At 45.5% G+C, this 16,951-nt stretch overlaps 1 protein-coding gene across 4 annotated transcripts; it reads right to left on the bottom strand.

The window, feature by feature from the left end:
• Positions 1-432: 432 nt before the first annotated feature.
• Positions 433-16,304, bottom strand: SLC25A19 (solute carrier family 25 member 19). Of its 4 annotated transcripts, none has more exons than XM_029600540.1 (7): positions 16,231-16,304; positions 13,448-13,616; positions 12,305-12,460; positions 8,785-8,955; positions 4,690-4,873; positions 4,182-4,312; positions 433-2,581 (listed from the first exon to the last, which is right to left on the bottom strand). In XM_029600540.1, exons 2-7 carry the CDS (start codon positions 13,577-13,579, stop codon positions 2,384-2,386), a joined length of 972 nt encoding a protein of 323 aa, XP_029456400.1. In that variant the 5' UTR covers positions 13,580-13,616; positions 16,231-16,304; the 3' UTR covers positions 433-2,383. The 4 variants fall into 4 exon arrangements, with proteins under 4 accessions (XP_029456400.1, XP_029456401.1, XP_029456402.1 ...); XM_029600541.1 differs by lacking the exon at positions 16,231-16,304 and adding an exon at positions 15,648-15,770; XM_029600542.1 differs by lacking the exon at positions 8,785-8,955.
• Between the last annotated feature and the right edge of the window lie 647 nt (positions 16,305-16,951).

The following is a 16,951-nucleotide window of genomic DNA, read 5'->3' as shown; positions in this document are numbered from 1 at the left end:
AGAAAGAAAGAATTGTACTGTATTAAATCTTGTCTTACCATATGCTGCTACTAAATTAATTGACTACCTCACAAAAAAAGTGTGTCTGCTCCCTAAAGCTAAAGGATTTGTATCATAAGGTTATTCATTGGTTAAATCTGCTAAATCTAATGTAAGGTTATCTACACCAGATATTTCCTACAGCGCCCATGACAGGATATGCTTGCACAGTAACAATGCGTGCACATGCCAAAGCGTGCAGGAAAAAAAAAATGCCACTGCAGCCGCCATATCACTGACTAAATCAAGCCTGAGAAGCAGGGTCTAGCCAAAAGCTGCTCAATCTGCCAAGCCTGAGCTGCCTCCACTCTACACTAATGCCCCTGAGAAGTGAGAGGGAAAAGGGGGGTAAGAAACACAGAGGAAGACGTTGAGGGAAGGAGGACCCGATAACATAAAAAACTAAATAAATAAAAATAAGGGCCTAAACCTTTCCTACTTTTTTTTTTTGTTAACCTGAGCTCAGGCCTCCCTGGCTAAAAGCATGATCGGGTAACCAGCTATGGAGGGGAGAGGTTCAAGCCATTACCGCTGAGCAATCCTTCGTCCTCTTTTCCACCTTTTATTTATTTATTTATTTATTTTTAAGTCTATGCCTTTTCAGACTTCCAAACTCAAAGTGCTTAACTGAGGAAGGAACTAAACAGCTGTCACCTCAGGAGCTCTAGCAATGTGTCTGAATCTTTGTTTTTTTTTTTAAACCACAAACAATCCCCAGAAGGGAGATGCATGTCCTCATTCTGCTGGAGATGGAGAATACTGGAGAACTGATGGGGGGGGGGGGGGGCAGGGCTATGTTAGTGACTTCCACCTTTACTCCGACTCCATCTGCTGATAGGAGTGCATAACCCCCTGCTGTGGACTGCCCTGCCTCAGTGCAGAGGAATGGCAGTTAAGTGATGTGAGAGGGCACTGTACAGATTTAACAATCGCTATATAAACTCCCAAAGCAGTAGCAGAAAGCAGAGTTACAGGAAATGTAAAGGCTGAGGCAATTATTATAATGTATCAAGTTATGAGAACAGACCAGTCTGGTATTTATTCGCATCCAGTACAGTTCGTCATGCGCTGAGCTGACCTTTTTGGAGTGGGGAGCAGAGGGCCAATCAACTACAGTAGAGCCCTGGAAAGCTGAAATTACAGTGTTGAGGATGGAACCTACTGTGGCATTCACTCTTATTTGCCCCAACCCCCCAACTCCCCGCCTCAGCAGGACAGCGCTGATTGTGTGGACCTGTAGCACAGAATCTGTAGTTGTCCATCCCTGTGCTGCTGTACATTTGGGGTTCTTTCCATACCAGCAGCACCGAGATGGAGACCGCAGTAAAGCGCACGATCACTTCCTTATTAAGAAAGTACCACTATCCCCGGATGACAGCAACAGAAATCCATGCACATGGCTTTCCCTGGGAAGTGGACATCCAGCACTTACAAGGAGGACTAGATTTAGACAAGCACACTTAGACATGTTTCTCCTAAGACAGGCCAGGGGGGGGGGGGGGGGAGGGAGAAGAAGAGAGAGAGAGAGTCTCTTCCGTTTCTATTTTCTCATTATTTCCTATTTCCCTTTTGATCTAGCAGGTTTGTTCCAATTCAAGTCATAGTGAAGGGAAGCAGTTGTATGCATTTGATTCTTTTATATTGCATTCCCCACCTCAACATCCAATAGCTCTGAGTTTATTCTGCATGCCCAATAGTGCTGTCTTAGAAAGCCTACCCTTGCCAGAGAGTGGGGTGGGGCAGAGGAAGAGAAGATGTTGGTTGGTCAAAAACAGAGGGAAATTTTCCTGGAGTGTGAAATAATCCAAGCTGAGGGGTAGAGGACACCAGGGCAAATAACTTTGTTGGTTCACTGATGGGGCCAGTTGTGTGATCTTCAGCCTCTCTTGAGACTGCCAGCAATGGTGACATCTGGTGCCAAGCTTGGATGGTTGCCCACATGACCAAAACCATCATCCACTTAGTAATACTACCAATTTCATTCACATAAGGAATGGGACAGCTTTCAGATGGACGTCACTACTGACCTGAGAGGTATTTAAACTGGTGGCCTAAACGTGAAAGGCTCAGTAACCTTCTTCCAAATCACCTGAATCATCCAGCCTCCTCTCCAAAAATCTCTTTCAAGGCTGAGGTAAGCACACGGATTTGTAGAGTCTAATACGACTGCAAAGTAATGACGGGCTATTCCTTCCATAGACTGCATCCTATTACAGAGCCAGACTGAACTGATTACTGTCGCCGGTGTCTGTCAGGAAACAGCAGTTAATGAATTTCCTGCCTTGATTTTACAAGGTCCGTGTCCTTCGGAAAGTGGCTGAAGAGAAGGTCTTTGGCTTGCACATCAGCTCTCGTGGCCTGTGGAACGGGCTGAGGTCTTTAGGGCAAGGAGACCACAAAAAAGCTCATACCAGAAGAAGGTGAATCCGGTGGCCAAGGCTGCCTTGACCAAGCTGGGGGAGAGACCTTTAAAAAAACCCTTGGGACCCTCATCACGTACGATCTGTACAACACAGTCCAACAGACCATTGTATGTCCTCACCTATGGGGGAAACAGCAGAGCAAGCACATAAGTCACATCTCATTCACCAAAAGAACAAAAAAAAAAAAAAACCCAAAACCCCAAACCACCACATCCAGGTAAGACAAAGATGATTGGAATTCCAGAGACTTTACAGAGTGAAAAGCTGAACTATCAACAGTTTTCCCCCTTTAAAAAAAAATTAAACCAATCAGAATAAACTTAGTATTCACGCCCACTCTTCCCCACCCACCCCCCGGTCTTTATTTTTTTTTGCAAATTTAATGACAGCAGGAAATTTGGGAAAGCCCCCTCTTTTGGGCTGCCTGTAAGTAAAATGTGGCTTTGTTGCTGTATGGGAAGCCTGTCCTACCCGTGTTCAGTACAAAAAGCTGACACATTTTGGGGTGTATCTGGTGTACAATTCTGGTCGCCGCATCTCAAAAAAGATATAGTTGCGATGGAGAAGGTACAGAGAAGGGCAACCAAAATGATAAAGGGGATGGAACAGCTCCCCTATAAGGAAAGGCTGAAGAGGTTAGGGCTGTTCAGCTTGGAGAAGAGGGGGGATATGATAGAGGTCTTTAAGATCATGAGAGGTCTTGAACGAGTAGATGTGAATCAGTTATTTACACTTTCGGATAATAGGAGGACTAGGGGGCATTTCATGAAGTTAGCAAGTAGCACATTTAAGACTAATCGGAGAAAATTCTTTTTCACTCAACGCACAATAAAGCTCTGGAATTTGTTGCCAGAGGATGTGGTTAGTGTAGCTGGGTTCAAAAAAGGTTTGGATAAGTTCTTGGAGGATAAGTCCATTAACTGCTATTAATCAAGTTTACTTAGGGAATAGCCACTGCTATTAATTGCATCAGCAGCATGGTGTTTGGGTAATTGCCAGGTTCTTGTGGCCTGGTTTGGCCTCTGTTGGAAACAGGATGCTGGGCTTGATGGACCCTTGGTCTGACCCAGCATGGCAATTTCTTATGGATCAGGATGCTCTGCAGGTGCGATAGCTACATAATGGTGCCATGCTGGGTCACGCCAAAAGGTCCTTCGAGCCCAACATCTTATACCCAACAGTGGCCAATCTGGGTCACCAGAAAAGTACCCGGCAGATCCTAATAGGAAAGTCCTGTTATTGAACCGATGTAAGACTTCTCCAAACTTTTGTTGTACAAGAACTTTCAATACCATGACAGAGCCTTCTTCTGATAAGACATATCTTCTGCTCAGAAGAAGGGTCCTTTATGGGCTTGGAAGCTCATGTGCGTTCAACATTTTCAAATAATTCTGATTTATTTAAATATTTTTATTGATACATATTTGAAATTAAAATAAAATATCACGTTTCCAAAATTATGAAGAGAATAATGAAACATCAGAAAAAAAAAACCTCTACCCCAAGTAATGTAATGTAGGAGGTCAAGAAAAATAAAACCTCAGAATACAAGATAATATCAATCTGTTAACAGGAACAAAGGCTGAAACCAAGCTAATTACATATTCGCCATCCTCCAGCCATTAACTCCTGTTAGCAAATAATTCTTATGGCACAAACTGCCAAGAATCCAGTCCCTAGGACTTTGCAGCATAGCCAGGGCTGGCAGAGGGGTCTCACCTGTCCAAAGGCCATCCGTGCCCGCTCAAAGCCTCCCACCTGCAGTCTCTTCTTGAAAAGATCAAATGGGTAGGTCATGGTTTTGCTGATGACTCCTGCACAGCTGCCACAGACAAGGTTTTTAACATTACCTGAGCGGGAGAGAGATAGACAAAAGGGAAATATGAGCGTGAGAAAGGAGGGGGGTAAAAATATTATTCTGGAGAGCTACACTCAAAAACTTCTTCTGGCTGGGGAAGACTGCGCGAGCACTGCTGCCTCCTCTTCCAGCAGAGGAGCCTGGGCCCATCTCACCCTCTCCAAGGGCTCTCCCCTTGCTAGGACTCCTGTTCTTTTAGCTTAAAAGGGCACAACGGAGAGTTCCCTCATGCTCTGCTCCCGAGCACATACTGACTGATGTGGTAGCAAGCGCATGATGCTAGGAGTCTGGGTACACTGTGTGTGCCAGGCACCACATCTGCCCTCCCATCTCTGTGCTCCCTGCCCCTCCATCCTTCTCGGCACCCACCTCTCTTCCACCGAGCGGCTGGCATAGCCCACTCATAAACCCGCTTCAGAATGTTATAAAAAGAGAACTGGAGCCCTGCGTAGGGGAAAATGGCAATCATTGTTGGGGTAAGGCCCCGGTAAAAGGTCAAAGGACCCTCAGTCTTGTACATGGTGACTATGGCATGCCGAAGGGTTTTATAAACCTGGAAAAGAAAAAAAAAAAAACAAACAATATATCAAAACATTAAAAAAAGATGACTTTATTCCAGACGGTTTCTTCTTTTCTTTTTTACCTGGATTCATTTGTAAAACATACATGAAATGAATGGTACTCTGTACTGTTGGTTGGTCTGTTAAATAAAATGTAAAAAAGAAAAAGAAAAAAAAAAAAAGGCGATTGCATTAGGGCAGGTCTGGTGACTTGGTGGCAGTGCTGTGCACTACCATGCAGAGGCTCTGGTTCCTCTTGCTCTCTGGGTCAGACAGAGCTGGGGATGCAGCAGAGGCAGCGCTCACAGCCTCCGGCAGGAAGAGAATCCCCAGATGGCATCCACATTAGCCAGGTTCCCGAAAGAGTTAAAGTTTGTGGCCCCTGGCTGAGGACGGTTACTGCTGTGACCGAGCTAAGTGGGGAGAAGGGAATATTAACAACATGGGGAAAATAAAAACCTGCTTATATATGAATGAATGGCCATGGTACCTAAAAAGGGCCAAACTGCCAGCCCAAAAGGAACAAGAGAAAAACTGCTGGGATACAAAAAACCCCCCCAAAAAAACAAAAATACAACAATAAAGATGGCTGCATCAGCTCAGCAAAGTGAGACTTCTCAGCCAGCCTTCAACTTCAGACCATCATATGCAATAACAAGAACAGCTTATCCACTACAGGTAGCAACATATTGTAATAAAGTTAGTGTCACCAAAAAGCAATGATATTCTAGTAGATTCATGCAGTTGGACATAATTTCTCAGAACATTTTCACATTGTCAAATGCCAAACTGGTTCACGAGGCAATTTTGATCTGGCTGCTACCAACTGATTAATGTAATCAATTCACAGACTTCTTCATCAATAAGATTCAAAAGACATGTGAAAGTTTTACGCCCAGGCCTACCACTTCAGCAGAGAATACTTTCCCAGACTATCCCCAGTGGGAAACTTTCGACTCAGTTTTGAGCAGCAATATCTCCCGTATAAATCGCAAGAATGAATTCCTCTTCATTGTCGCTTAATCCACATCCTACCACTGTATAGAATGACATTTGTTCATCTATTGCAGGCATCGCAAATCTTTCTGTATCCACTGGAATCTTTCCTTCCTGGTTGAAACAGGACTCAGTCAGACCTATTCTGAAGAAAACTAATTTTATCCAACTATCACCTAATTTCTTCCTTGCCATGTCTAACTAAGGCAACAGAAGCAACGGTGCTGGACAGCTTACCGACGTCATTGAAGAAAGATCAATCCTTAACCAGTTTCAGCTCCGTTTCAGAAAAGGCATTTAGTAGTGAAACTCTTCCAATGTTGATACTATAAGGGGGTTTCGATATGAACGTCAATTATGGGATGGTTCTGCCAGATACATCAGCAGCCTTCGATACACTTCACCATAGTACAGCATATTTATTTTGAGGCAGCATTCTGTTGGTATTGCTGGCACCATTTCTCAATGGTTTTGCTCATCCCTTATCAATTGTTCACAACAAGTCGAAATAGGAAAAGCTGTCTCAAACTGGTATGCAGCGACCACTGGAGTGCCTCAAGGTTTATCTTCGGCAGCAACCCTTTTTAATATATATCTTGCCTCACTCTGCAAGGTCCTGACTAGCCTTGGCGTGAATTATAAAATAAATGCCCGTGACATCCAGTTCTTTGTCCCGTATGAACATTCATGGTCTTATACATTCAAACTTGTTTTGCTGCATATACATTCAGTGAAATATTGGCTTTTTCATAACAAGCTACAACATTCAAAAAACTAAAATCATTAATCTGTCCAGTTTTGTCACCATCTGGTGAATATCCTCCCACTTTTGACTTACAAGGTATCTGCATGCCTACCGCACAAAAATTCAGAAAAAAAACGTAGATGTTCTTGCTGAATACTATGAAAACCCAAATCAATATGTTTGTAAAATCATTCTATTAAAGAGATTGAAGCCCCATTTAGAACTGTATGATTTCTGTATTGTGCTACAATCTCTTATCTTAAATGATTTAGATTATCACATCTTTGTTTACCAGCTTGTCCTATCTAGGCCATGCAAATAGTCCAGAACCCAGAATACCAGCTAGGGCTAAAATGCGCTATCATGTAACTCCCATTCTAATTTCATTGCTCTGGCTGCCAATACAATGGGCGCATTCAATATAAGGTTGCCTCTCATACACGTTACTAAACAACTACTCTTTAATCTGGAGTAACATTGTTTTGTGGATCTACAAGCCAATAAGAGTGCTTTGCTCAACAAAGAAACTTCTCCTCAAAGTACCATCTCCAAAGCCGACGCACTTCGCTATAACCGGAGACAGGGCTTTCTCAGTGGCCCACGCCTGTGGAACTCTCTGCCCAAATCGCTGTGCGAAATCTCTTGCCCAAAGGCTCTCAAGAAAACTCTAAAGATTTACAGTATTTATTTATTCAGGCATTTGAAGCATCATAAGTCCTTAGCTGAACAGGACCTGAGTGATGCCAAAACAGCAGTCAGCACAGTCTTTGGCCTGGATTTATCAAAATGCGGTAAGTACCGCATGCGATAGCAAAAGGGACGTGTTTTATGCTAATATAGCATTTATCGCAATTTGCGATACCATTTTCAGAGTCTGCAATAAGTGCCAGACCTGTTGTATTTCCTGCATTCAACCACTGGGGGACCATTGTTAATGGTGAGAGCGAGAGTGAGAGACTATAATATCATGGCCCATAAGGTAGGTATTTGTATCCCTATGGAAGGCCCACCTAGTAACTCGAGGTGGGGTTTAGGTAAGAGTGTAGGGAGTTAGGGGCCACTTTGACATTCTACGTGACACCTATGAACAGAACAGTGGTCTCTTGTGAAGATTTGATGACCTTTGGAGTGAGGAAACTCACTCCAAGATGAGATTTGGGCAAGGTTCTCTCAACCTAGCTTGATGGACTCTCTACCTGGGTAACATCAAGCTAGGTTGAGAGAACCTTGCCCAAATCTCATCTTGGAGTGAGTTTCCTTACTCCAAAGGTCATCAAATCTTCACAAGAGACCACTGTTCTGTTCATAGGTGTCACGTAGAATGTCAAAGTGGCCCCTAACCCCCTACACTCTTACCTAAACCCCACCTCGAGTTTCTAGGTGGGCCTACCATAAGGATACAAATACCTACCTATGGGCCATGATATTATGGCCAGTCAGTCTCAGTCTCAATCTCTCTCTCTCTTATCAATTCACCTGAAATAGGATGTACGGGAGACATCACAAAGGGCGATGAAACCTTACCGCACGGTCACGGCAGCTATCGCACAGCCTAACGCAATCCAAAGAGGTGTAGTTAAAAATCGGCGTTACGGCTGTGCGATAGCTCTTCGCAGACAGGCTAACCCAGCCCACTCTCTGCCCCTAACTCCTCCTATTTTTGGAATTTGCATTGCACCATACGATATGGTGCTATCGCATGCGTTAAACACATTGTCGCATGCGGTAAGGGCCTATCGCATGCATTAACAGGGCTTTTTGCATGCGATAAGCCCTTAACGCATGTGAAAATGCCTTATCGCATTTTGATAAATGACCCCCTTTGTTTGGTATATATTTCTGTGGTGTTTTTTATTTATTTATGTATATGATTGTAATCCACTTCAAATATTACATATGAGTGGGGAATATCAATCTTTTAAAATGTATATATTCTGTATTTATTTATTTATGAGACCCACCAGTTCTTACAGCAATATCAGAGGCCCTCTAACTGATTCCATGAGGCTAAAACAACTTTAATATAATGGCCGAGACTAAATTATCCCCCCCCCCCTTCAGAATGATACGCTCTATTGCTCCCCTATTCCCCTGGTATAACACGCCACAGTAGAAATTTAAAGCTGGTTTTAAAGGACAGTACAGAGCTTTTGCCCCTGTTACCTTGGGCTCTCCTTGAGCAGCGAAACGGGTGCGCAGGGTATCCAGCGGCTGATTGGTTAGAGAGGCTGTGCAGGCAGCAAAGCCTCCACATATAAAGTGCACCATGGGATCCTGGGCATTGTAAGTCGTGGTATTGTGGACAAATTCTGTGAATAGCTCAAAGGTCACAAACTTTAAATAAAAAAAAAAAAAAAAAAAGACAAACAAGAAAAGGCAAGGGGGTTAGGAAGAAAAAAAAAAAGTTTCCCTGCTGCCATTCCCCTTGGTGGCCCACCTACCAATGAGAAGACCTAATGACTTCATGGTCATTAGCCTCAGCTCTTTAATGCCTATTCCAAAACCTTCAAGAATGTGCAATCCTGCTATTTTATTTAGTGATAAAAAGGGTTAAGTATCTAGAATTATGTTTGGAATAATTCTCATTCCAAAGCAAAGGGAAAAAAACAAAAAACGTTAGATTGGTTTTGAATCAAATTTGATGCCAAACACACTCAGATGCAAGAGAGTCAAATCTGTTTCTAGATAGATCAGGCAATCTTATTTCAATTAAGAAATGCTATAATTTGAAGGCGTGATCATATTAGTTTGGAAAAGTTTCATATTAAGCACCACAGGGAGTGCTTTAAATTGTAAGAAACTCAGAGATGGATAATCCTATCACACCAAAGTCTTGGCACCATGTCATTCTACAAAATGGCAAGTGTAAGATTAAACCAAAAACTTGAAAGATCACACACATTAAAGTGTAGAACCTACTGCATAGTTTCCTCTCAATTATGTATTAAAGGGGATTTTATGCACTGTTTTTGGTTCTGTACAATTATTCAACAATTTTGGGCTGATATTAGCAAATGTACTGTTTCGCAGTGGGGGTTAGTTGTGCCTTTCGAACCTAAAATATGTTTGCTTTATATGAAGGGATGTTACGTCAATTAATTAAATCTTGACAATCTTTTCTAGATAAGATCTCTCTAGTTGCCAAGCGGGTAATTCTCTCTAACTGGACCAATAGCACCCCATCTCTGCTGGTTCAGTAGCAGCAACAGGGTCAGGCGTTATTGAGTTTGGAGTACATAATTGCCACAAAGTCATCTCCCAAAAAATATGCTCAAATGATGGATATTTGGGGACAGTATGTGCATTCTTTGTCCTCTCAGACTAAATCGTTACTTTTTGATCTAGGATTCACATTTTATATGCTACCTTGTGCTATAGGTCCTGGGGAATTTCCAGCTTACCCCTAGATTCATCAAAATGCGTTAGTAATGCATTGATAATGCCCACGATAATAAAAAGGGGCGTGTTTAGGGAAATTTCAGAATTACCGCACCACGAAATAAACGGCTTCACCTCGGTAGTATCCTGTGGTGCGGTAAACTTATTGCGCCCCGAGATAACTCCTATTTGCACGAGAGACAGACTATCTACAAAGCCTTCATATTATTACGTATTTATCTCTCAATAGGGCAGCCATCGAATAGCTCGAGGTGAGGCGTTTGTGGTGGTTTAGGGTTTAGGAGCCAGTTTCTCATGTAGAGTGAGACGACGAACAGCACAGTACACCCTGGTGAAGCTTTGACATCATTTGGAGTGAGGAAAGTCTCACAAAGATGCCATTTCTGCTATGTTCTCTCACCCTAGCTTGATGGACTCTATAACGGGGTACTATCAAGCTAGAGTGAGATAACCTAGTACAAAATTTCATCTTTGTGAGACTTTCCTCACTCCAAATGATGTCAAATCTTCACCAGGGTGTACTGTACTGTTTGTACATCTCACTCTACATGAGAAACTGGTCCCTAAACCCTAAACCACCACCAACACCTCACCTCAGGCTATTAGATGGCCCTCCTATTGAGATATAAAATAGTTGCATACTGTGAGGGCCTCCCCAGAGACTCTCTCTCTCCCTCCCTCTCCCCCTCTGCCGCCCAGAAATGGCCAAAATACAATTCTAAAAATTTATTGCAAATTGCATTCTGGCCATTTTGGGCATATCGCACAGCCTAACGCCAGGAAAAAAGGTGTGGTTAAAACCGTGCGATAGCATGCGTTATGCTATTGCACCATGCAATACTGACCCTCATTTTCCTAAATCCTGCCCAAACTCCTCCCTGATCCCACGCCTTCCAAAAATTTGCATTTGCGCCACATGCTAGCATAATTATCGCATGCGTTATGGAGTTAATGCATGCATTAACACGTTATCGTGTGTTAACACCATAACGCATTTTGATGAATGACCCGGTTTGTTTGCTACCATTGAGAGTGCCATTGACATTTGAAATTGTTAATTGCTATCTGCCTATTGGTTATCTATTCTCTATTAATTATATGGTTTTGTTGGGGGGGGGGGGGGAAGAGGAGAGAGGGGGAAAACAGGGAAAAAAAATGAGGCACTGTTCAATAATCTCATATATAATCCTTGTGTTTGTTACTCATGCTCACCTGTGGTGTTATTCTAATTCCAGCTTTTGTTCTGCTGAGTACTTCTTTTGCATTGTTTTAGTTATTGTACTTTGCCAATAAAAATTATTGAATATAAAACTTCCTGCAGCCTAGCAAAAGGAAGAGCTCCCAGGGGCAGACCTCTGATCAGAAGCACACTTTGCTCAGCCAGGCAACAAAATCCTTGCACTGCTCCAACAGAAGTCATTGTTGAACAGGAAGATTTAACATCCCTGCCTGCCATTGGGTCATGTGATATACTTTAATCTGCGCTGAGATGATGTCTGGGTGACATTTCAAATCATTGCACTTTTTTGAATGAATCATATTGTTGCGTGATCCATTTAAAACAGATCTGACTCCTTTGCGTTCCAGAATTATTTAAAAAACAAGTTAAGGTACAACGGACAAACAGGGCCCTCCTGAACAGAGATATAAGATAATGCTACCATTAACCACATCAAAAGAAATTAATGAATTTACTTATTTGTCCCAGCAGTGCTTTGCTGTAAGAGCTGGGCTCCAAAGCCTCCCCTGGTCAATGTAGAGGTGCAAAGGACAGCCCGAGCCCAGGCGATGTTTCATTTATAGGACCAAAACATCACCAGCTGGGCTCTAATTAAGAGTCAACATATTTCTATTTGATAATGGGAGTGCTGGCTGTCCTTTGGGACTCTGGTGAACATGGAACCACCTTCTTGTGCTATCACTATCCCTTCCCAAACCTGGTCTCTTCTCCTTAGATTGGGATCACCAACAGTGATTTAACCATTCTCCAAAATTCTCCACATGCTGTTTAATTATCCTGCCTATGTCACCCTGCAGTTTCCACAATTACCTAATTTTTGGGGTGTTTTACTAACATTGGCTTCATACCTTATTCCTCCTTAGTTTCTTCCTATCACTCAAAATTTGGCTTGTATGGAGAATGCTGAACATACAAGAACTTGCTTTAATGCAGATGCATTCTCAGGGCTGGACTGAGCTGTCTGCACAGTCTAAGCTCTCTCCAGTGGTCTCACGAGGTTGCTAGTCCCCAGTTGGCCATGAACAGGCTAGGAGTTTGACTTACCTGGACGGCACCAAAGCCGACTGACATTAGCTGGGCTGGAATATGTCCTTTCCAGAAGCTAGGCAGCCCTTCTTCTTTCAGGATAAGCTTTGCTGCCTGCAAGATCCCATGGTATTTGGCCAGTGGATTTTGAGGAGACAGTTGTTCAATCTGAAGCTGGTAAAGGGTTTGAGAAAACTGAAATGTAAAATCATCATTTAATAAACACAGAACTAGAAAGGATGTTGGGAAGAACTTGTGCCACTGCTTCTCGAGCAGCCCAGTGGCTGAACAATAAACAAAACACCATACCCAAGGATCTAATTTTAAAAGGGCTTGTGTGTCAGCGTCAAAGCTCTTTTGAAAACAAGGCTCACCAAGTTTCTATTCCTTTCTGTGTTGACTGTATACAGTCTAGTATCTAATTCTCACTCTACTTTATCACAGAGACCAGGGTGTTTGTCAAGAGATAATTGGATCTAACTTTTTCTCTCCAGTTGCTCTGGAAGTTGGACACTCATTAAATCCATCAAGCTAGGGTAACATTTAGTCTTTAAATGCATTCCCTGTCTAAAACCAAAACAGTGGCAATCACCTCTACTGAAACATATACAGTAACCCTAAATTCACCTCAAGTCCAGAATTTCATGATAAAGGTTTTCTATCATACTTTTCCTAGTGGAGCAGAACAGTACTTCAGCACATTTTCCATCTATCCATTACCTGTTCTAACAAAGACTTTTGTATGGATGAGCCCGAACTTCCATGTACAAAAGAGCACTGTGGTAATATTAGACAATTAAATGACCTAATACAAATTTACTTGTTAGCTATAGCCACCACTGAAATATTTTTAGCATAATCTGGGTAAAAACAAATAAGCATGGGTGTAGCTTGCTTATTGCGGCGGTTACTACCCCTACTACCTCTAACTAATCAAGCTAGATATTTCACTTGGATGCAGTTCCATCACCGCTCTCTACATTAATGGTGGGGGTGGAAGGGAATTAGAACCAAGAGCTAAGAGAAACAGATAAGTATGAGAGAAAAAATGAGGGAAGCTTGCTGGGCAGACTGGATGGGCCATTTGGTCTTCTTCTGCCGTCATTTCTATGTTTCTATCTCATAGAGGGTTGCCAAACACTGTGGAGACCAGATGGCTACCTGGAAACGGATTTTGATGACATCGAAAGGACTGGTCATGGCCCGAGTGACCAGTCCAGATAAAGATCCAGCCATTGCCACATCAGTAGTTGACAGGGCACTGTGTTTCAATCCAGGGTCATATCCCACCATCTCTGCCCTGTGATCTCACAGCACCCACCTGAAAATGCTGGGAACAAGCCAGAAAGAAACAAACATTCACCTTTTATAAGATAAAAACCAATAGGGATTGCACGGCTGATTACACAGCTAATCAATTTCTAACTGTCAGGCCTATCCAGTACCGAGCGGTAGGAAGAGCTGCGTTAGTGCCTACGGCACCCGCGGTTACCGCCCGCACAGTGCAGCTCACCTACCGCTCGATCCTGAAGCCTAATTATATGTAAATGTAAGCCGCGTCCGAAAAGCCTTAGGCCCGCGCAACCCAGGATACTGGATAGAGCGCCTATACAGTATCCTGGGTGCGCGGGCCTAAGGCTTCACGCCACGCTGGTATCTGTCATTTCAAATGGAAATGACAGATACCAGAAGTCGGGACTGCCAGTCCCCCTCCCCTCCTCCCGAAGCAGGGCGCGAAAAGCAGCCTTGCTCCGGGAGGAGGGGAGAAGAGACACTGACAGCGGCGAAGCTTTCCCCCAGCCCGAACCCGACCCGGACCCCCAACCGGACCCGGCCTGACCGCTGTCAGTCTGTTCTCCCTCCTCCCGGAGCAAGGCTGCTTTTCGCGCCCTGCTCCGGGAGAGGGGAGAAGATGACAGCGGCGAAACTGAGCGGCAAAGCCCGAACCCGACCCGGCGAAGCCCGAACCCGACCGGACCCCCAACCCCAAACCCGGACCCGACAAGCGACGAAACTGAGCGGCGAAACTAAAAAAAAAAGAAAAGCAATTTTTTTTTTTTTTTCAAAATTGACAATTTTGGTTTTTTTCCAAAAGCGACTTACTTTTGGGATCTGTCAAGATCCCAAAAGTAAGTCGCTTTTGGACACCAGCAAAACTTACTTTTTGCAGCCATCATCAGTAACACGACCTGGCTCCGTAGCTCCTCCCGACAAGATGGCCGCCTGCACGGGGAAAGCGCACAATTGGCCGCTGAAGACGTGACGTCACGACGTTTGTGACGCCACGTCTTCAGCGGCCAATTGTGCGCTTTCCCCGTGCAGGCGGCCATCTTGTCGGGAGGAGCTACGGAGCCAGGTCGTGTTACTGATGATGGCTGCAAAAAGTAAGTTTTGCTGGCGTCCAAAAGCGACTTACTTTTGGGATCTTGACAGATCCCAAAAGTAAGTCGCTTTTGGAAAAAAACCAAAATTGTCAATTTTGAAAAAAAAAAATAAAAATTGCTTTTCTTTTTTTTTTAGCTTCGTTGCTCAGTTTCGCCGCTTGTCGGTCAGGTCGGGTCCGGGTTGGGGGTCCGGGTCGGGTCCGGGCTTCGCCGGGTCGGGTTTCGCCGCTCAGTTTCGCGGCGAAACAACTTACTTGCACGGGGAAAGCGGTCTCCGTGGCAGCCCCAGTCCTCTCCTCTCCTCCCGAAGCCAAAAAAAAAGCGAAAAAAAACTTTGCAGCCCCCTCCGGACATCGGAGGGGGGCTGCAACGTTTTTTTTCGGTTTTTTTTTTTTTTGGCTTCGGGAGCAGAGGAGAGGACTGGGGCTGCCACGGAGACCGGCACCCATGATCGCGGCCGGGGCAGGTGAGCGGGGGCTGGGGGAAAGCTTGCCACCTACCCTTACCCCTGCCTCTACCGCCTGGGTCAGGGTAGGCGGTAAGTTTGCAGGTTAAACGCGCGACAAAACGGCAGGGAAAGGTAGCGATAGTCGGGGCGCGGGTTACGGGATGCTAGGGGAATAGCTAATTGGCTCGTTTGCATGTAATATCGAGCTAATTCGCTCGTTTGCATGCAATATACATGCCGCGGGCGGAAGGGGTTGCCCGGGGAATTTAGGCCGCGGTAGGAGTAGGTTAAAGGGGATTCGGGATCGCAGGAAGGGCTAACGCCGCCGGAACGTGAGTTAGAAGCGGCTTAGGAGCAGGGTAAACGCGGCCGCACTTTACAGGATAGGCCTGTGTGTGTAGAGCTGTACATAGTGCATACTGAAGAATGAACAAAGGGCCACCCTAAGGTTCTGATTGGGCTCTAAGTGACTACCGCTGCTACACCGATTAATGGTCTCTACACCAAAGTGCTAAAAATCCAAACATACCTCATTGATTTTACACCAGAACCACTGGTTTGCTGCAGTATCTGTCATTTCAAATGTCATTTGAAATGACAGATACCAGGAAGTCTGGTCCGATCGGGTGCAAAAGTAAGTTGCTTCGCCGCAGTCAGTGTCCCCCCCCCCTCCTCTCGGAGCAGGGAGCGAAAAGCAGCCTTGCTCCGGGAGGAGGGGGGAGGGGGGGGGACACTGACGGCGGCGAAGCAACGCAGAAGCAACGGCGAAACGACTTTTCAGTGTCCCCCCCCCTCTCGGAGCAGGGCGCGAAAAGCAGCCTTGCTCCGGGAGGGGGGGGGACGACACTGACGGCGGCGAAGCAACGGCGAAACGACTTTTCAGTGTCCCCCCCCCCTCTCGGAGCAGGGCGCGAAAAGCAGCCTTGCTCCGGGAGGGGGGGGGACACTGACGGCGGCGAAGCAACGCAGAAGCAACGGCGAAACGACTTTTCAGTGTCCCCCCCCCCCTCTCGGAGCAGGGCGCGAAAAGCAGCCTTGCTCCGGGAGGGGGGGGGGGGGGACACTGACAGCGGCGAAGCTTTCCCCCAGCCCGGACACCGGCAAAAGCTTACTGTTTTGCAGCCATCTAATCCATGAGCAGGAACACGATCTGGCTCCCTTAGCTGCCTTAGCTCCTCCCACAAGATGGCCGCCTGCACGGGGAAAGCTTACAATTGGCCGCTGAAGACGGCCAATTGTTCCGGCCCATGGCTGCTGGCTGCAAAACAGTAAGTTTTTGCCGGTGTCCGGGCTGGGGGAAAGCTTCGCCGCTGTCAGTGTCCCCCCCCTCCCGGAGCAAGGCTGCTTTTCGCGCCCTGCTCCGAGAGGGGGGGGACACTGAAAAGTCGTTTCGCCGTTGCTTCTGCGTTGCTTCGCCGCTGTCAGTGTCCCCCCCCCCCCTCCCGGAGCAAGGCTGCTTTTCGCGCCCTGCTCCGAGAGGAGGGGGGACACTGAAAAGTCGCTTTGCCGTTGCAGTCTCCGTGGCAGCCCCAGTCCAGACATCGGAGAGGGGCTGCAACGTTTTTTTCGCTTTTTTTTTTTTTGGCTTCAGGAGTAGGGGAGAGGACTGGGGCTGCCACGGAGACCCATGATCGCGGCCGGGGCAGGTGAGCGGGGGCTGGGGGAAAGCTTGCCACCTACCCTTACCCATGCCTCTACCGCCTGGGTCAGGGTAGGCGGTAAGTTTGCAGGTTAAACGCGCGACAAAACGGCAGGGAAAGGTAGCGTTAGTCGGGGGGCGGGTTATGGGATGCTAGGGGAATAGCTAATTGGCTCGTTTGCATGCAATATCGA

Source organism: Rhinatrema bivittatum, chromosome 4, assembly GCF_901001135.1.
Source record: "Rhinatrema bivittatum chromosome 4, aRhiBiv1.1, whole genome shotgun sequence".
Classification (NCBI taxonomy): Eukaryota; Metazoa; Chordata; class Amphibia; order Gymnophiona; family Rhinatrematidae; genus Rhinatrema; species Rhinatrema bivittatum.
This window is presented reverse-complemented; position numbering and strand designations above follow the sequence as displayed.